The sequence below is a fragment of the Rhipicephalus sanguineus genome, chromosome 8 (genome assembly GCF_013339695.2).
Source record: "Rhipicephalus sanguineus isolate Rsan-2018 chromosome 8, BIME_Rsan_1.4, whole genome shotgun sequence".
In the NCBI taxonomy this organism is placed as follows: domain Eukaryota; kingdom Metazoa; phylum Arthropoda; class Arachnida; order Ixodida; family Ixodidae; genus Rhipicephalus; species Rhipicephalus sanguineus.
Genome location: NC_051183.1, coordinates 145,013,660 through 145,035,405, shown reverse-complemented (window position 1 = coordinate 145,035,405; position 21,746 = coordinate 145,013,660). Strand labels below are relative to the sequence as shown.

The window sequence follows — 21,746 nt, the reverse complement described above, 5'->3', positions numbered from 1 at the left end:
TTTGTTAAGCTTGAGCGCGCAACGCGAACAGAACAGTTGATTCTGGAACTAACGCGACCACCAACGATAAGGCAGGAATCTTCGATGCCACATATATAAATGCCTACTCACCTCACCGCTGATCAGATTACTGAGGGCCGACCCTGTGATCGCCGCTATCAGTGCACAGCGTGTATTACTTGTATTTTCACTTTTTGTTTCCTGGGCACAAATTCGCCCATTCGCCCATTCAGTTTCGTCTATACTAGCGCGAGCGCCGTCTTCTTCAGCGTCACAACCACGTGACAATGTTTTTGAGTTCTTAGTTTAATTTAGAAATAAATTCGGTCCAAAACGGGAAATTTTTCTCACTTTGCATAGTCTTTAAAACATTACTTCCTTAATATTTATTCCATTACATTTATCTTGGTTGACTTCACAGCTCTCACAATTAGCTACATAAATGCCAATGTTTTCCTCAATTTAGCAAATTGTATTAGTTATCATTGCTGGCGTGACTAGCACTTTTAACAAATTTTATGACACAAAGTATCAGCCAAAAAGTTAAATATATCCTGTGCTTTATCGGTAACTTAAATAAGAGACGCCTTTTCAAGGAAAAGAAGTTATTTCAATCCTGTTTTTTTTTTAAATAAATGGTTTCTGTGTGAATGTGGCTTACCACATTAAGTATAGGGAGCAGTTGCTACGTTGGTCAATGTCGTCTATGTCTTGTTTCAGAGACTTCGAGAAAGTAATCACCAACCCAGCAATCAATGGCGACGGAGACTGCCTGAAGGTGTTGGATGTAATCTACCAGGTCAGCTGTTTTTCATCTCAACAGCGGGCGCTTCCTTTCAGATAGTGACATGCAAGCTTCCCTTAAGGTTTTGTTGAGCACGAGGATGTTGACGCGTTGATCGCTTCGTGTGCTACGAGAAGGAACTCAATGGCGATTGACTCCAGGGGCGTAGCCAGGAGGGGGGGGGGGGTTGGGGGGGTTCAAACCCCCCCTCCGAAATTTTTCAGTATTGCTTGCGTATATACACGCGCACATACAAACGCATGCACGAACATACATAAAGTATGGTTGAACCCCCCCCCCCCCCGAAAAAAATTTCTGGCTACGCCCCTGATTGACTCCGATGCTGATGCCTCGCGTACTTGGCTTTATGCTTCGTTATGAGTGGCTTACAGTATAGCAAGCTATTGCCTTAGTTGGTTTTGTATAATGGTTTAACCGCGCTAACGTTACATGCTGCTGACCCAGCCTAAAATTGACTTTCTCAGGACCGTCATGTAGCAAAGGAACATGCCTGCTCAAAAAACAGAAAGAAATTGAAGATTCATCGCCAGTTTGCGACCTCAGCACTCGTGCAGCTTCAGAGAACTATCCGCCAAGATTGTGGCGGACAGTTCCCCTATTTTTTTCCTCCCGTCTTTATTTCCTCCCCTATTGTTCACTGATTCGCTATTAAATAAATGCACTTGATACTCTGCGCCTATGTCTTCTGCTAACCGTGCGTCCTCCCTAGCTTGTTGTACCTTGTAACTTGTGGGAGTCACGCCCATTGCCAGGCCGCTATCTTAGCGCCATGTGCTGCGTAGTGGCGATGCGCGTGGGCCACTGGCAGGCTTCAAAAGCGGTAGCCGTGGCACTGCGCGGACAGTCGGCGACGGACCACTGTGCGCGAGCGAGGGGCCCGGCCCGTGTGGGCGAAGGTTAGGGGCAGTGCGTGTGCCCGCGCTGTTGTATCGCGTAGCGTTTTGCAAGGTTCTGAGTGTTAATGAATGTTTATTTTGTGAGTTCAACCGATGAGCATCATTTCCTTGCCAGCAAGACGGCCGTACCCCACAAACTTTAGCGCAGTTTAGCGATTATGGCTTATAGTGCTTCCGAATGTTCTAGTGAGAATGCATGCACAGCGCTAACAATTAAATAACACTCTCTGGAAATTAAGCATGCTCTAACGATAACGCAGAAACGTAAGACGACACATTTCATGAAAGCCGAGGTGCTTCACCCTATGGCCACCAAAGATCATACTGTCGACCGACGACCGTGATAGCCGCTATCACTACATTGTATGCATTTAGTTTCGCTGGGTTGAGCTCTGCCTAATTAAGATTTAGAACTTTACCGGCTTGATTGCCTGCTATTTATTACTGGGTTTTTACGTGTAAAACCCACGACATCATTGAGCCACGCCGTAACCGGGGCACTCCAGAAACTTCAACCACCTGTTTTATTTTTTTTTCTAACTATAAACCTTAATCACAGTACACGGGCCTCTAGGGCTTCACAGTCACACCTATACGTGACGCTATATAAAATACGTTGTTGCTTTCAGTATTTCACTGCATTTATTTTACGAAATGGGCTATAGAAGCTCAGGAACCTGCAACCGAGCATTTACATGTAGCACAAGTCGGCAATAATGCGTAGCAGGCGTTCTGGCCCGGTTATATTTGAACAGTCACGGTATCTAGGCCTCCTGCGACTTCAACAAGTTAGGGTAAACCAGAACGTCGCCGCACGTCTCAATGATAAAAGTATATTCAAGACTGGTGGTTCGTGCCAGGGGCGTAGCCGGAAGGGAGGGGAAAGGTTCAAGCGCATCTAGTTCTACTACTTGTCTGCTGCTGTAAAGGTGTCGTCGACAGCGTAACGGCTGATTTTCAATAATTTTTGTCCGCTGTATGAATGTTAAAAGGGTAAGCCAAATTTCGTTTTTTCCTGCAACGTTTAGCACGCAAACGTACCACTTCATGACAAAAAAATTTGCAGTGGCTTAGCTCGGCTATGTCGGGATATACGTAGCATTAGCAAAGGTTGAGCTGATTATTCTGAGCTTTCCAGATTGTCTAGGATTAGCTTAATTGTCATGCTTACTGCTGCTCCAATGACACACACATGGTATACGTATTATGTGGCACGTGCATATTTATTTTTGCTCAACGTCAGGTTGCTTCTTCATCCTTCGTACGCTGAACCGCTAATTGCCGGCAAATACTTCGGGATCCGATGACATAAGCTTCTCGGCTCTTCTGCGCCGTTGAGCAGCATTTGCGCTCTCCTTCTCCATGGCGTTACCCACCTGCAAACGCCAGTCAGAGGCGCTATCAAGCGGCACCAGCGCATTGTCAGACGGCGACTGCACAGCAAAGGCGAATAGCTGCGCGCGCCATGGCTACGACGTCTCCCTCCTCTGCCCGGCTACGACGCCACTCCTCCCGCTCTCCGCCACCAGCAGCGGCGAGCCGCGCGCGGCGGTGACGGAGAGCACGTGAGATGCCGGCTCCGCACTGATCCTCGCGCATGTGCAGCACGGCTCATGATGATCCACGCAAAATTGGCTCCGGCTAGGCAAGTGTAGCTAACGCTACAAAATGCTTGCGCACAATCACGCAAATACAAATGTTGCCATGTAGATGCAAATTTGCACAAATCTAACGTAACTCACTCGCATCCTCAACGTAGTGTTTATTCAGGTAAGAACATGGTGGCTCATATTTGTCCTGAGCCATTGGCTCCGACTGTGAAAATATGGAGTGTCACACAATCATTTTTTCGTGGCGCATATCTACTTGAGCACAGTGGCCAATGTTGTCTATTCGGCACCTGAGAGCATCCAAATAGCTGAAGCTTAATGCCAAACAAGGTTCGTGATAAACGTGTCTGCGATGCTTTACGGCTGATCGAAGAAACTCAAAACGTCATTATTCTGATTCAGGTAACCTTTACGGTGTTTCGGTATTCCACAAACAGCAGCTTGCGTGCGCAAATACTTTTATTGACAACAATAACTATGATGGTAATGGAACCTGTGAACAGTTTTGTCAAATGAAATCATTCTACAAATATTTATGCGTTATATATCTATTAACTCTCGCAAATGCACGTTACCTCTGCTGCTAATTATTTGCACAACAGTTCTGTAAAATTTGAATGGTCGCTGTGCCCTTAAAGGTTAAAAGATTAGCATTGCCCAATTGCCTGCTATGTGATCGTGCACCAAGACCGTCAGCGGTAAGCCGGCTTTCCGTGAAGTGTAATACGTAAGCGAATAAGCTGAAGCCGTCTAGTTTCAGCCATTTTCTGGGGCTTTCTGTCGGAACGCACGCGTATCCTGCTAATTGTACACCCGCTTGTAAACACGCTTTGTCCGCGCAGTCGACGACCCGGAAATTCATGGCGGTTGGCGAAGTTGCCGGAACGGATCTGTCCCACAAGATGTGGATGAGGCCTCGCATTCCAAAGGACATCATCTTCGTCTTCGGTGGATGGGCAGATGGCGCCATTAGCAACATGCTCACGTACAACTGTCGCACAGAAAAGTGGCGCGACATGGGCAACCAGTGCACTCCGTGCAGGTAATTGTCACGTCTGCCTTTGTGTTCACTGCGTCAAGACGCTGTGAAGGTAGATGTAGCGACGAGCACGTTTTCATATTGTCAGTCAGGGACCCTTGGAGGGATTGCGGATAGGAAGACACTCTATCATCGCGAACAATGCCTTACATCTACAAAAACATCTTGCGCTGCAGAAGTGCTCGTGAAACAAAACTTCACATCATGGTAAATCATCCACATACGAATAATGAAGCCTGCTGTTCAGTGGCAATGAGCAATAATGAAATCCTTCCTTTGTGAATACGCCCCACATTTTGCTGTCAATAAAGGGAAAGTTAAGGAAGCAAAGCCGGGGCACAGATAAAGGTGTTTGAGAAAGAAGTTTGGTGCGTGTTTGGGCTAGTTGGTACTCCATTTGAACAGTTAAATAGCGCAAACTTCAGGGACGAAAGACAGGAGAATGCCGTACGTTCACGTTTTGCATCCGCAACAGGCACACACCATCAAAAAGAAAAAAAAAATAGCGCTTGTATGTGTCTCATTCTCCTGTCTTTCGTCCCACTAGTTTGCGCTATTTAACTGTTCAAAAAGAGAAAGGTGATCAACGTTGTCAACTGAAGGCGTTAAAGGGGCCGTCCAACACTATTCAAGCACCCACCTTTTACTTGCTGGTTGCGTAAACTAACAGATGGAATGATTATTGCAGCAAGAACGGCCGAGATAGGGGAACGTAGTCCGAAGTTATTCAGCCTAGAAAATTCAAAATACAAGCAAAGAAACGCCTGCGCTCAACTCCACTCTCGCGGGGACGCGTGACCATGCTTCACTCGGCACTGAAGTTTCAAGGCGCCGCCAATGGAATGAGCTGAAAGGTTCTACGTAGGCGAAGCTTACACATAATTGTTGCCTGTTCCATCCAGAGCAGCGACCAAGCCTTTACCACAGCAGAAAAGTACGTGGCGCCGCACCCCCCGCACTCCGAGAAAAAGGGTGAGACCAACAACAATGAGTCGAGGTGAAAAAAATTCACATTTTGAATGCCGTATGACTCAGAAGTACACAATACCTCCAAAACGAGGCTGTTCAGGAGGGTACAAAGGCAAGCAGAAAAATTTCCATGTAAGGACAAACCTCGTGGGCTCATTTTGCATACTCGGAGGCCACAGGCTAGAAAGCAGGCAGCGCCCCTATCGTGTTTGTTTGGAGGTTGCACAGCTTCTTTTTTTTATTACAACACAATCTGCTTGCCTTAACAAAAAAAACGTACAGCAAAGGGGGAGGGGGGTATTCTCTGTGGCATCTCACATAAGTTGTGGATCAAATGTAACGTAAAAGCGTAAATAAACGGCCACGCAAGAGACGTCGCACACACAAGCTTTCCCGTAGCCGTTTATTTGTGCTGTTAACGAAGTATGTTTATAAGTTGTAGCGCCTGCACAAAACTTGCATCAAACAGCTGCTCTTCAACTCAGGTCGTACCACGGCATGGCGGTGATCGGCCAGCGCATTTACGTCTTGGGCGGCTTCAACGGCTGCGAGTGCCACCGCACTGTCGTGTGCTTCGACGTGGCCTTGGGAAGATGGAGCTACAAGGCGCACATGGGGCGCGCACGTTGCTACGTCAGCGTAGCCGTTCTAAAGGCAAGCACCAGGAGCGTAGGCGTGCGTACGGGGAGGGGGGGAAGGGGGGGGGGCAACCGCCTCCTCAGCCAGCCTTGTCCCGTCATTATAACGGCAGGTTTTGCAGGTTTTCCACACTAATGGCGGCCGAGGATTCCTGATGTTGCGTACTAATATAAGCTGTCTACTTCCCAACTTAACCTGCGGGAATCCGAGGACCAAGGGCTGGCCTTTGTAAGAAGCACACCATCGCTTCAATTGCGCTTTTGCATCCATTGCAAAGATTGCTTTCCTTTGGACTCGGACGTAGAGGGGGGGTTCGGTAATACTTGCCCCCTCTAATGGAAACCCGTGTGCACGCTTTTGACCGGCAGACAAAAAGCAGAGCAGCTTTACTACTACGGCAAACCACTAACTTGAACCACGTGAACTGCATGGCTAGTCGATACATGTGTATAAGAGGTGTATTCTAGTATGTGCAGTAACAGTATAAGGCGATGAAACGCAGCTACATAACTATCGTGAAAAGCCGTAACGTTAGGAAGTTATAGTGAGCTCTTTAGTGTTGTCCATTGGAGATTACACCGGGTGGGTTTCTTTACTGTAGCAGTGGTAGTGAATCCATGTACGCCTGTAGCCGAAGTCACGTTGGACACGATGCAGCCACTTTAATTCACGCTTCAATTTTTCGTGACCCGCACTCTCAACTTATGAGTTAAATACCACTTCGTCGTTTTTGTGCGTCTTTTCCTTCTCAACGAAATCGGGATGTAAAGCAGTGAAGTGATCAGCATGCATATCTGAAATCACGGGCGATGAAAAGCCATCGCTTTACTGCTACCGGAAAACGCAAGAGTAATTTATATATGAGTCGCGTATCCGTGTACCAGAGTTCATGGACCTTTAAAAGTAGACAAAGCACTTTTACTAAAAAGAAAAGCGCGCGCACACACACACACACACACACACACACACACACACACACACACACACACACACACACGCCATAGTTCACGTAGTCTGTATCCTTCACCAATGAGAATATAACAGATGCGTCTTTCTTTTCCTTAAAAACCTAAAAAAGTAGGGTAATGTAGTGATCTGTGCGCTTAGCCGATATCAAAGCGGTGAAATACAGCCGCTACAAAACACCTTTTGAGACTTTTCAGCTGTATCGTTGCAGCCCACGTGTGTTTGTGGCACAATAATTCAATCTACCCACAATATCCAATTTTGTCTATATGTATCATTTGTTAACTCTAATAGTTTCTTTTATCAGGCTTAATTTTGTTCGCCTTGTTCCGGTTCACTTGCGGCCAGGTGCGCGACCGCCGCAGAGCGATGGCGCCACCCCGGTATTGCTCGCAGCGGCTGTCTAACAGGATGGCGTCGTGTTGTCGCAGGGCTACATCTACGCCATGGGTGGCTTCGACGGTCGCAGTCGCACCAGAACAGTGGAGCGGTATTCCGTGAAGAATGATCAGTGGACCAACGTTGCCAATATGAAGTACATGCGCAGCGACGCCAGCGCTGCGGCGGCTTGCGGTCGCATCTACATGTGAGGGCCCGCGGATGCTTGCATTCATAATGAGTCTCGTCATTCCTTAAACATTTTCTTTTTGCTTCTCCGTCCTGCTCAGCGTTCTTCGCAGCCACTTCACCCCTACTGAAGAGGAGAAATTTTAGCGCTGTTTAAGAGTTTAAGTTTCATGTTGTAGGCCCAGCTGAAACTTAAAGGGGTACTGACACAAATTTTCCAGCCTGAGTTTACTCTGCCGTATAAATCTACTGTATACAGAGACGGCTCTGAGCAAGTGTGGAGCGGATTGAATGCTGAGAAGATATTTTTATTTTATTTTTTATTTTAATGTCAATTTCCACATGGGTCATATATTACCACCAACACTAGCGTGTCGTCAGGCTACACGACCAATTCTGGTGACTTCACACACAAGTATGGCTAGTTGTGATGACGTCAACTACCAAAAAATATAAAATGGCCGCTTGTTCACACAGCCACGAAGCGGAGCGGGCGCGCTCACGCCTACCAGCACAGCTCTAGAGCCTACTAGGCTCTTGAGCGCTCGGTCTTTCAATGAACACACAAAATAACGGCAATGGAAAATGTTCGTGTCCGTACCCCTTTGAGAGGTCCGCGTAAGAGAAAAAACAACAATGCTTCATTATTCATTGACATTACCGAGCGCACAATGTTGTTTTTTGTTTTTTTTTGTTTTTGTTTTTGTTTTTGCGAGAAGGCGCTTTTTCATAGCCGCCGTGGTGGTACACCAGTGAAGGTGCTAGGCAGCTGACCCGAAAGTCGCGGGTTCTATACCGGCCGCGGCGGTCGCATTTCGATGGAGGAGATATGCTAGAGACCCTTGCACTTACATTTACATTTCAAGGGGCTCTGCAGCGCTTTGCGAGCATGGACAGAAAATGCTGCTGATCGATAGTCGAGGCGCCTGCAAACATGTGAGTCAAACATTATAGCGTAGCAAGCGGCAGAGAATTTACAATTAAGTTTCAAAGCGAGCTAGGAATCGCTCGCTCTTCTCTCGACAAGTGATGTCATATATTTAAATTCCAACTGCGTCGTAAGCTAGCAGACACGGTCATTGGAATATTTGAGCATCGTGAGCTGCGTAGTTACCGCGGCCGCCGCGTGGTGCCGCCACGCACCAGCGCCGCGCTCTCTAGGGCTGGAATTACACACTATAGAATTACAGCAGCGCGCTCGTGATGACGCTGAATGTGAGCCGTGCGTTCAAAGACAAAACGAAAGCACTCAGGGCCATGACGCGCGCTGGCGTGTGGACATAGCTTCTTGCACCCTGTCATCGCCCCCTTTGTAGATTTCAGCGCACTTGTTTAGAAGAGAGGAGAGAAAGCGCTTAAAGCGTGCGACAAATCCCTGTGACGTCGCTCGTACTTGATGACAGATTCTAAACATTTTTGAGGAAGTCGATTCGTGAGGCAATGGACTATGCTAGTAAGGTCATTCCATGATCACTTGGAAACCTGTTGCAGGGCCCCGTTGAGGAAGCCCACGTGGTCGAAATTTCCGGAGCGCTGCACTACGGCGTGCCTTAATGATATCGTGGTTTTGGACTTTGAACTTTAGTTGAACTTTATTTCGCATCTATACATGGTACACATAACAGGAACGCAGACAAAAAGCCACATAACGGCTTGACTAGGTCTATGTCCCTTTTTGGCAACAAGCAGCAAACATGCAAAGAAAAACAATACAATGCATGAACAGGTGCATGTACAGAGAAAAAAAAACTATGCATAAAAACATGAGTAAAAATTATATGACATGAATCCAGAGTGAACTGACTTTTAAATCCCCACAATATTATGAAAGCGAAAGGCATAGAAAGGCAAGCAATACAATCGACTGAGAAGAAGAAAAAAAAAGCGCGGGCGCTCTGTGTATTTTAAAAAAATGTCTTTGTTGTGCAGTGGTTGGTGTAGTTCTAAATCCGGCGCTAAATGCAGCTCCACTACTGTGAAGCCTGATGAAGTGCGTAGCGCGGGCGCCCAGCGATTCCCGTTCGTAGAGTTCCCACTACCCCGTTTACCAAACCGTCGATGACGTCGATGTTTGAAGTAATCATGTAGGTATTCCCCGGCACGAGTACAATCTTGTTAGGGAGATTTGCAAACTCAGTGTGAGACATGTACGCTACTTCTTGCTGCGACTTCCTGCTTGTTATGGCTGGTTGTGGATCCCGATAGTAAAAATAACCTAAGTGAAAGAGGGGGTAACCCGTATCACCAGGAGGTATGACGGGTTTAATGCCAATATAAAATAAATTAAAGGGGAATAGTCCCAAAAGGAATGTTTTGTAAGTAAGAGCCAATTGTTTAGAAAAAGAAATATTCGGAGGGGTGTCAGGAATTGTGAGGAATGGGGAAGGGGTTATTGCTGAACGAAGAGTTTCGAGAGGTAGTAATATATGCAGCGCCGCATGTGTACCCCGAGGGCATCGCATGCGTACCCCAAGTCACCCAGCTCGCCAGCTGGGCGACTGACTATAATGCCAAGCGAAACAGCGCGATGAGGATGGGGCCGGATATCTCTGTCGCGCTGAAAACTCTTAAAGGCGGAGCTTAAGCGTCCCCCAATTTTCATTCCCGCCGGTCCAGTCCAAAGCTTGGATCCGAGGTGCTATCGCGCCAGGTATTCTCTCCTAGACGCTCGGTGACCGTGGTGGGCCCCTCGCACTTCGCCAGTAGCTTGTTACCCGGACAGCTGCCGCCCCCTTGCATCCACACCCTATCCTCCGATGTTGTACGTCCGGGCAGGTCGCCGGCATCTGCATAATAGCGCTCGTTTTTTCTTGTGCTTCTGTGGCTTTTTTCGTCGCCGCAGCTCTGTTCTTCTGGCAGGCGTCTGTACGACTGTCATAGCGTGTGGCGCTAACAGGAGCGTCTAGCCTGAGGACCGCTTTGCGCTGGGACAGCTTCCCATAGACTATTTCGTACGGCGTCACACCGTGTATAGTGCAGTATAACAAGGGCGCAGGAAAGGTAAGTGAAAGTGAGGAGAAGGCAAAGGAGGACGGGAGGGGGTGCAACTGCCTCACAAATGAAGGTTTCCTTTCCCGACATGGACGCCGAGCCTGCGCTTGCTTGCCTGTAAACGCTAGCGTCGCCGAAAAGCAGGCAAATCACTGCTCCGCACTTCCTACAGCTTTCACGTTCAGTGCCACTGCGTACATTTTCTTGTTTACATATTGAAAGGTGTGAGCAGTAATTTTTTTTCCTACTCATTTATCTCATTTCATCCCTTTACTAAAACTGTGTCTTCCTAAGTGTTGTATTGGCTACACTTCTTTTTGGTAGCTATGCCTCAGTTTTCATAACATTTGTAGTTGGGAACGCCCAAATAATTCTGTACCACCTAGGGTTCCCTCACGAGCACCTAGTTCTAAATCTCCTAAGCCCATATGCGTTTTCGCGCTTTGCTCCCATCCTAACGCGGTAGTTGTGACCGGGTTTCACACCCGCGTCCTCGGTAAAGCAACTTTGGCAACACCAAAATTGGCCGTGTATCTGCGTGCTTCGCTGCAAATGTCGAAAGACGATAGCCTCCTGTCGGCCGTACTACACGAGTCCTGGTCTCATCCGCGGCCACCCGTGATGCTGTTCCCAGGGCCACTGCCAGGCGGCAGCACCTGGCAGTGTCCCTATGCACGAAAAAGCCCTCGGCCAAGGGCTTTTTTGTGCATAGCGTCGCATTTTCAGCGCAGCCTAAGAAACACTAGGGTCTTTAGAATTACGCATCTATGTATTTTCTGGTAAAGGAACACACCATCTAATACTTGCGTATTGATCTTGCGCCTCAGATATGCAATATTTGCTTTTTGATCGACAATGTTCAGAAGTAGGAACGCAGCTACCAGTTCAAGATGGCTGGGCGTTCAGCAAGTGCTTAAACTTTGGCCGGCTGGTTGAATCGTGTGACAGACAGACAGACACACTTAAATTTGTGCGTTCAAGTATCCCAAGAAATAACTTATCCGCTGAGCTACCACGAAGGGTCCTAGATCTCCCTACGAGCTCACACACGGTAGGGCAGAATTAAGACGCCAGGGGCTGTGGGCTATTGCATACGCAGTTTTGATGTGATGATGATGATGATGTTAATTATATAATCTTTCGCAGCGCGGGTGGCTTCACAGGTCGTAGGTTCTTGGAAACTGTGGAGTGTTACGACCCATCGACCAAGGTCTGGACCTTAGTAAAGTCCATGCCCTGGCTGAGCAGTGGCCACAAGTTGGTTGCCCATGACGACATCATCTACATTATGGGCGGATCCAACAACAACGGCCGCATCTCTTTTGGTACGCCTCTCTTTCGTCAGTTAGGCACTGCAAGCGAGCGTCTCCAAAGCTAGAATAAATCATATTTAACGTTTTTCATTCGGCGACAGGTACTCGATTAGGTCTCGCGTTACCTATCAACTACAAGACTCGTATTTGCACGTACAGCTAATTTGATGTCACGACAAGCTAACAGGTCATTACTATCAGTCACATATAATGCAGTGCCATTTAAACGTATGCTAAGCAGCCTCAGTCTGCTCGCTTAACTAACGTTTGCAAAATTGTACATAACTACTAAAAAATAAATTGATAATTTCGAAATAGCAGGGAGCGATATTTTCTGATGGTTGTGTGATGTGGGGTAGATACGGTCACTTCAGCATACCTCACACCCGAGCTCGCGGGCTATACAACACTGTATATAGTACACTCGTATACTATACTCACTATATGCTATATACTATATAGCTTTGTACTATACAGCTATACTATAACGCGTATGCTGTACTGGCAAACATCTTTTCTTGGGTTTGAAGGGAAACCTACGGGTGCAGAGCTTCTTCACATGCCCTCCTACGCGAAGTAGTCCGGTTTGGCGCGCGTCTCGCAACGCTGTGAAGAGTGATGGCTTCGCGCATTGAGCGTTGCATACCGACGCCGCTTAGCGTTTGAGGTTCACGTAAAAGGCGGGACTTTCTAAGAAGTATCGAGTGAAATAAATACAAATATATCACTGGTGTGCTGCTTCCTGCCTCAAAGAGCTACATGTAGAAAATGAAGGAGTAGTTTTTATGTCTCACGTAGAAAACTGTGGAATGAATTGTGGAACTACATTCATTGGCGGTACTATACGCGCGATTTGGCGCTGTAGCCTTCGCTTCATTACCAAGAAAAGTTGTCCGCTCCACGGACACCAGCCACAGAACGGTGTACGACGCCTTAATACACCATTTGGAAGATTTCACCACCCATCGCTGTATTTCACGTCACTATACGAAACGAGCTGACTTAGAATGGAAAACTGAGCTAGCTGGTATCCATTCCTGCTGACGAGTGCGCAGCAGTAATTTGACATAGAATTCGTCGTGCGCATGTTTAGTTAAGGGGCAACAGCCAGGAGAGTTCTTTTCGTTTGGAGCACATGTGATGTGACTGAATGACTTTTGTTGTTTACTTTTTTTGTGTTTTTCTGAATAAGAATTCAGTTGACAGTCGGCGCATGTCGTCTGCACTTCTTTCGTCTTTTGTCCTTTTTGTGAGCGCTGCCCAGTCTTTAGCCTGTGTGAAATAGGCGTTCACGGCTGCATGAAACAGGCTATAAATTACAGCTACGGCAGGCTATTCTGGGAGCAGACTATTACTTAATATGTGACGCATTTGCAAGCGGGCATTAAGATTCTAGCGTAAAGAAACTCCGCCCTTGCGCGATGCCAGGATTCGGCATTCTGAAGCGAAGGGCTTCGTTTACGCGTTTCTTTCGGACTTGTTCATTCACGCTTTTCAGTCACCCAGTACGACGTGAGGAGAGATCGGTACTCCGATCTACCCAGCATGCCCTACGCCAAGAGCAACTTCGCAGCGGTCGTCTTGGAGGGCTGCATCTACACCATAGGTGGCTTCGATGGTAAGACTTGTCAAACAGCCTGTAGGATTGCCTCTATATATAAGGAACACAAGAATTAACAAGGATTTATAGTTGTGCTTCCCACTCGTCTTCATTGTTGATATCATACAGAAATGTACAGAGAAATATTGCAAACGGTAAATAGGAGTTCAACTTGCAAGAAGTTACAGCTTCAGTGACAGTGTGAACAAACATTAAGATGAACTGTGAAGCAATGTATTTTCCAACCCGTTTGGACCACATCTAGGGTATGCGATGCGGTCCTTTACGAAGAGTTGAGTGCAAAAGACAGCACTTTTCTATACTGTTGGGCTGATCACCCGGATGTCTCGTCTGATGCCCGTCTGTTCTCGTTGAGTTCTACGGATGTATCGCTTGGAGTGCCCGGATAACGGCGCTGGCATTTGGCTCAAGGTTCATTGAAGGCCGCCGAAGATGGGAGCTAAAAGTAATGCATGCTTAAAAATGCCCGTTGAAAACATCTGAAATAACAAATTTATAGAATACAGTAGCGAGAACGCATGGTGGTTCTCAGGTATTAATGGATGCCGTGCGGGGAAGCCTGCCTCTTTTTCTTAGCAATGGTTTCTTCAATGTAGGGTAGATATACATGTAGAATTACCGTTGTTCAAACTGCGAACACAAAGTTATGAAGAAGAGCGCAAACACACGTAAACAGCAATTTTACATCAGCTGTATATTCATGTACCAGGTAAGGCTGTCCTCGATGAACTAACGGATGCAGTGTCTGTTTTTCAATGCAGATGTACGTTAGAGAGCAAAGACCATTGTCATTCACGCCTTCAACACCTTTTACAAACGGAAACAAAGCAATACGACTCGCGTCAACTCGCATTTATAACTGAAGCGAACATTGACGGAGGATCACCAGAGCTCGGCGAAGCACGCCAATTGTATACTTCTGCGAACACACCGGGCGTCCCAACCATTACGCACCAGTACTTTAAAACATGGGAATTGACGTTCAATATATATATTCAATACAGTACAGTGCAAGTAGAAACTTGATATAATACAGAAGGAGGTCCCAAAGTAAAAACTGTCAGGGGGACCTCCTGTGAATACATGTATAAAAAATGTAGAAACAAAGATTGGCAACTAAGTAAAAAACAGCAAGCGAATAAAACAAAATGAACGTAATGAAAATTATTCAATCCTATAGGAGTTCAAATATTTACATGTAAGTGATAAAACAGGAGATAACTAATTGGATTAGATGACTATAACATAACACATACTTATCACTAACACAGTTTGTCGCGTCATAACTTGTATATGCATATACGTATACATTTACACATATGCATACATATACATACACATACACATAAATGCATGTATTTATATTTAAACAGATACACATATGTATACACACACACATATATTCAGGTGTCGCATGTTGTTAGTAAGAACTCTTTTAGATGCCGCCGGAAACAATGTAATGAAGGGCTTTATTTAATGATTGATGGTAGTGAGTTCCAGGAAGAAATTGCAGAAAACAAGGCTGTCGTTTTGCCGTAGTTACTAGATAGTGCTTACTTTTGGAAGCAGAAGGTTACTATTTTCAGAAAACCGAGTGTCATTAGTATTGTGGAGAAGTGTTAGGGGAAGTATGTCAGTGGAAATGTCACCAATTCTGCTCCTGAATAAGAAAATTTCAAATTTGAGTTGATAGGTGGAAATGAACGGTAGAATTTCGAGAGTGCTAAGGAGGGGTGCTACTGATGCTGTGTAAGGACTATGTGTGATTATTCGGACTGCTCGTTTCTGAAGGTGAACGTTACGCGAATACATCCTAGTGCGCATTGTCACCAGTACAGCGACATCCGCAAAATCTTCGCTTAGTGGCTAATAATTATTTAGGAATTATGAATTATCAAAACGTCCTTTTGGACGAGTTGGTTCATGACATTAAGTAAAATAAAACGTTGCGTGAAGGAACGAGGACAGCACGAGAACGTAGCGCCAGTCCTCTTTCCTCGTGTCGACCTTGATCTTTTCGCACTACGTTTCTTTACCGCGATAGCGTTAAACAGCTCGTTTCGCAAAAATTCCGGCGTCGGTGTCCGCGTCGGTGTCATTGGTTGTGAGCGAAATATCTCGTTCGTGACCAAAAAATTGAGAAAGGTGCAAATTAACGAGTAAAAATATTGGGGTTCGATTGAGAATCGAACCCAGGCCGAATGCGTGGCAAGCAGGTGTTCTTCCACAGAACCACGCTATTTCTTGAAACTGCTTCGGAAAAACACAATATATGTATGTGATGTAGTGCAAGGAGTTTCCTTAACGCATGTAATATTGCGTGGCAGAAGCGTAGAATCGCTTCTGAATTGCGCAACGAGTGGGTGTTCAAAAGGCCCACCCATTACAAAGCGCTCAGACATATTTTATCATCATCATCAGCAAAATCATCAACAAAGTGAACAGCTGCGTAGGCTCGCGTGTTGCCCTAAGGACGCGTAGTGGGCCCTTCGCTGATTTGCCAAAGGAAGAATATGGCGTAGTGGGCACTTAACAGCTGTACTTGCAGTGGGCATTCTGCGAGTTTCAAACGGCCAATGTTACGCGCACTGACGTTTGTTTCCTTGCGGGACGGTGGAGGCATGCACCGAGAACCGAAGCAGAAGTATGGGAAGGCGATACGCACGGGGCCCAATTACGCTATCGCATTTTACTATTGAAGGCGAAACTTAAGCGTTCTGCAAATCTTTTTTTTCTTTTTTCTTTTTGCAGTGAAAGCGTTTATTAAATCGCAACAGCCGATTTTGGTGGCGCAGTTGTGCGCCACCGACACTGCCGCCGGCGTCCATTACCAGCTATTGCGCACAATGAGGGGAAAAAAAAGCAGGGTAGGAGCGGGAGTTAAACTCGGGCACTCTGCATGGCAGTCGAGTATTAACCGTGCATAGGACTTCCGAAGCTGTCTGCTGCGTACTGTGCTGCGCAGTTTGCTCGGCGCTTTTTATTGCTCAAATCTATGCATCGTTAATTAAACAACTGTTAGTAATAGCCCCCTGTTTTCAACAGCTGCGAAATGCTCGTGTCGTTTCGGAGGCGCTTATCGCATTTGGATATCAACGTTTTTGGCATCTAGTGCGCTTTTTTTTTTCTCCTGGCCATTTCACAGCTGTCTGCGTTGCTGTTTCATGTTATCTCTACATGTGAAACAAGCGTGCACGCAATCGGCAGCACATACCCGCAGCACACTTCACGTGAGATGGCGGCGATGAGTATTCAGTGTTTCGTGGCCATCTGCGTCTCTTCCAAATGTGATGGGAACACAGCCTGGGCCGCGGCGCTGACTCCAGCGTGATGTCTCGGTTAGAAGCGCGCTAGAAAACGCCAAAATTGTGGCTGGTCAAGAGCTTGAGCGTTTAGTTAGTTACATGTCAAGAGCTCATCCGCATCTTCAAATTTGTGGGCTGCAGTGCACCTCAGTGTAAGCCTACGGTTTCAACGCGCCTGTGCCTTAATGCAAACTACCGAGGCCGTTTAGTTATTTCTTTTACGCGAAGACTGATAGTGCGTGATGGGAGTGCAACAATTCAAGGCGTTGACTCTTCATCGTACGAAGCGAAGTCGCTCACGTCTACACCAGGCAAGATAGCAAAGCGTGGCTGGTGGCCCTGTAAAGTGCCGACAAAATACGAGACCATCGTAACGCAGCGAAACCGTCAAAGCGCCCGCAAAATTAAACTCCGCGATATAACTGACCTTAACGCACACCGACAAGTCTGACTTTGCCGAAATAACGTGTAGTCGGCTAGCGCAAAAGCATGAGTAACTTGCGATCGTTCGAATCTCCTAACAGGAATGAACACCGTGCAACAAGTTGAGAGGTACGACATCGCCGCCCAGAAGTGGTACACGGCTCCCCAGATCAACACCAAGTGCAGTGCCTCCGCTGCCTGCGTTGTTCGAGACATCGCCAACCCTGGTAGGTGTCGCAGACGTCACAGCTTATAACTGTCGCCCTTCTTATGCTGCTTACAAGATGGTTGTCAGACGTCAATTCTTTTAACATTGAAGTGTTTTATGCCGGGGTCCACCAAGACTTCATTGACGCATTTCTGTCACGTATATGACATTGGTGAAATGCACACTAACGGATGACAAAGAAAAAACTGGAGCAAGAAGTTCGGTCACCGGGAATTGATTCTACGACGTCTTGGTCCGCGATTGTAGGCGTCTGGAGCTCTGTCCAAGCGCTACCACCACACGTGCATGCGGCCCCACAGATGCGCCTTATATCTCACACATTCTCTTTCGCACGGTGCTCTTGCTTGGCGGGGCGGGGCAGTGCCGCTGTCTGAGAGCGGTGCAGTACGTCGATATAGAACCACTCGGCGACGACGCATTTAAGGCGTCTCGATGCCAGCGTTCCGCGCTAGCACCAATGAGTCGTCCTAGATGCAGTTGCGTGTTTTGCCTTCCGCATCGTGTTAACGCATGAGGGCTCGTTGCCAGAGTAGTGCAGTTTCCACATACACAAACGGTGTTTCTCTACCGACAGCACGGACTAACAAAACTGCTTCAATAAGCGCCGCGCAAAAGCAACGACGCCGACGGGCGAATGTCGCGCTCGGTGGACCGAGACGCACGCCAGCCGCAAGCGTAACCAACGCCTTCGCGCGTTCACGGCTCAAGCTACGAACCTCTGCCTCCCGTGTTCTTGAAGCGCAATGTGGTAGTATATGTATGAGCACCGGCGTGGGTTCCCCTATTACCGGGGAGCGCCCACCTTTCTGTTTCTCTCCTCAGTAGACGACGCTTTGAAAGAGTGCATATCGAGTATCAGTGTTTTAAGACAAGAGCTTAGATGCCCTTAGATGCCTCATTAAACACGAAAATTGACCATCGGTGTCGTCGGCGTCAACACGAGTGATGCAAAAAGTAATATTGACGTCACACATTGCCAAAAATTGTGACGTCATTATGACGTCATCATGGCGACCCATAGCCTGACGTCAAATGATGACGTCATCACATGACACTGTCGCTTGGTCCAACGTGGGCCGATCAAGGAGGCAGCGCAAGACAAGGTGAGATGCAGAAAGCTTGGAGTGCCTCCGTTCTTGGAGCCAGTTCAAAACCACTTCAGATGCCGAAAGCTTGCGGAGGTGGGCGTGGGGCGATCAATACATCGAATGAGAAGAAAAAGAAGAAGATGGCTTTCGCCGTCGAGCCGAATTACGTAAGGTACCCTGCGAGTTTTTTAATATTTCCTTCTTGATGCCATCTTTGCGCAAGATTCCCCATATGCTGTGTCTAGGTATACGTTGACAACCTCAGCTACCAGAAGCGTTAAATCATGATCATGGGAGTTAGTCGTCGGGATGAAGATGTGCCACTAGGCGTCAACGTGGTTACATCCATGTCAAACGGAGCTATAACTACCGAACACCAATAGACATTGTACAAGCTCTCATATATCAATGCGCCCCGCCACGGTGGTCTAGTGGTTATGGCGCTCGACTGCTGACCCGAAGGTCGCGGGATCGAATCCCGGCCGCGGCGGCTGCATTTTCGATGGGGGCGAAAATGTTCGAGGCCCGTGTACTTAGATTTAGGTGCTCGTTAGAGAACCCCAGGTGGTCGAAATTTCCGGAGCGCTCCACTACGGCGTCTCTCATAATCATATCGTGGTTTTGGGACGTTAAACGCCAGATATTATTATCATATATCAATGCACAATTAATTAATAAACTATGTTCTGTGAAGGCGTTTCACTTTCGTGTGTTATATCAAGTCCTATGACGGGGGGATCAGCCATGTTTTATGTATTTGCAAATGATTGAATCAGCTGCTAGAGCATTAAGGACGTGGGTTCGATTTTCTGCCACAGCATTCACATTTCTGTGGCGACCATATGCAAAAAATAATTGCTTAGTTGGTATATGATGAGCATTTTGATTAAGCCATGGCGCAACAGAACGTAGCAGCAGATAAGAGGTCGCTCCAAACACATTCATTTGGAAAATGAAGTGTTGCGAAAATACAAAACTTCGCTGTTGACTCTATAGGTTTTCTTATGAATGTATACCTTAAAAATAAAAAAGTGCATCCATCGGATATGTTTGCTTCGTCATTTTCTCTTGCTCTTTCGCTTTCTTGCGGTACTCTAAAATGCCCACCCTTGTATTTGTGTTTAATTTGTTGCACGTTATGTAGACCCGTTTGATGAAAATTAACCTGGAATCACTCACTGCGGAGTGCGTAGTAAACGTATTGTGGTTGTGGCTCGTAAATGCCAGGAATTTATTATTTCCCTTTTCTTTCCTTCTGTCTTCTTGAAGCCGTGTGGATATAGGCATCGGACATTGATCACATATGCGAAGCGAGTCACCGCGATCCATCCCGTTCACCCGCAAGCCCAGCCTTCATCGGAGCAGCACCAGCCGCATATGGTCGACGTGCCACCAGTCACAGGAAGGATGGTGCAATGAATGCGGCGGATCAAAATAGCAAATAAAAAATTGCACGGACAATCTACTCCAGGAGTTACCTGACTGATCGTAGGCACTGTGTTTAGTATTATTTATTTATTTATTTATTTATTTATTTATTTATTTATTTATTTATTTATTTATTTATTTATTTATTTATTTATACTGTTAGCCAAAGGCCGATACAGGGTGGAGTAATAAAATACATTTCACACATCGTTGAAGACGCAAGCACTGCACAATGAAATCAGGACAAACAACACATCTGGCAGTTTTAAACAAACCTACACGATACAAATCGTAATTCAAACAAACAACAAATCTAACCAAAAGTAGAACACGCAAATTAATTCAAGTTTTACAGAGTAGTGACCAACGATGAGCATATAGCAACACAATTGCGAACACTACACTAAACGAAAGCTGTACTATATACATCAAAATATTCACCAACATAATCAGGAACTTTTTCAACATCACGTACAATTGTTTTAAATCACGTAAAAACATACATGACGCCAAAGTATCGTGAAATGAAGCAGCAAGGTTTCAACAATAATTGGTAGGCGAGAAGAGGGTTTTTTTTTTTTTCGTCGGCATCCACTATACAGAGCTCCATGGTACTTCCCGCGCTTGTTCTGCGTTGCGAGCTTAGTTGACGGGCGGCACCCAGCACGACGCCTTTCAACTTATCGTTTTTCATTTTATAACTTTTACATCGATAGCAATTATATGGACACTTTCGGCGGATTTTTGCCGTCGCAGTCATGTCCCGTATATGTATGTATATATAAACATAAAAGCCACAAAGAAAAATAATCCAGAACAAATTTCCTAAGCGCGCGACCGGCTATTCGAAACTGCGACCCCTTGTTCCGAAGTTATGCGCGACGCGAGCCATATTGCGTCCTTGTCCGAGCACCGTTTGCGTCGTATCGCTGGCGAGTGAGTGAGTAAGTATGAACTTTATTTAGGTGCTGAGAAGAAAGAAAGCGGGGTCGGAGGCCCCACCAATCAATCCGCCGGCTCCACCCAGGTTGGGGCCGGTAGACAGAGTTCTTTAGCGACTGCCCGGGCTCTCTGGACAGTCTTGAGCTGTGCGATGAGCTCTGTACTTGTAAGCGCTGTGTCCCAGGAGGACTGGCCAGGAAAGTCGGTGCCCGCGTTGGCAGAGCACAGCCAGAGCATGTTCTACAACCTAGAGTCTCATACAATAACCTAGACAGGAAACTGGCGCTGCGATCGTTCAACCACCGTGGGAATGATGGGAAGTACAGGCTTCGGTTGGATAGGGTTATCTAGCGAACTGTTTACGGATCTTTTTCTACACTTTCAGTTTCGTTCTTCGCGAGGCATGGGTAGTGGCGTGCGTTGCAAAGCACTCAAGCAGTACCTTTGTTGTTCAAAGTGGCTGAAGACCGCTAGACATCTTGGTCTGCTACGTTGCAGCTTTACAGGTTGTATTTGACAAGGTGTCGTGCACTCACCGACGCGCATATATAGATGTAGCATCCCATGCCAGTGCACGCTTGCATAGAGTTCACTTTTCTTTTTTTATATAAGCGCGTCTTGCCAAAACTTGTCCAGATCCGCTACAAAACGACGGCAAAGCCAAGTAGACGCACCGTCACGATCCTCTGGCTTGACTTCACAAAAAAACAGAGATGTGTTGGGGGCAGACCATTTGGACAGACGCACGTGGCACCGCAGGAGATGATACGGTGTTTCTCACTCAATACAGTACTGTTATTTCCATAAATAGATAATGCGTACTTTAAAGGCAAAAACAAGCGTGTTTGTTTTCACGTGTTGTAAAAAATAATTCATTATATCGGTATGCCATATCTGGAACACAGTTGCAGAGCA

General features: G+C 46.6%; 1 protein-coding gene across 1 annotated transcript in view; it reads left to right on the top strand.

The window, feature by feature from the left end:
- Positions 1-21,746, top strand: part of LOC119403564 (kelch-like protein 10) — a 36,160-nt gene that overhangs the window by 13,429 nt on the left and 985 nt on the right. The window contains exons 3-9 of the mRNA XM_049418362.1: positions 721-799; positions 4,154-4,353; positions 5,805-5,973; positions 7,356-7,510; positions 11,629-11,807; positions 13,294-13,413; positions 17,246-17,371. Coding sequence (XP_049274319.1) covers positions 721-799; positions 4,154-4,353; positions 5,805-5,973; positions 7,356-7,510; positions 11,629-11,807; positions 13,294-13,413; positions 17,246-17,371 — 1,028 coding nt within the window. The remainder of the gene's footprint in view (positions 1-720; positions 800-4,153; positions 4,354-5,804; positions 5,974-7,355; positions 7,511-11,628; positions 11,808-13,293; positions 13,414-17,245; positions 17,372-21,746) is intronic.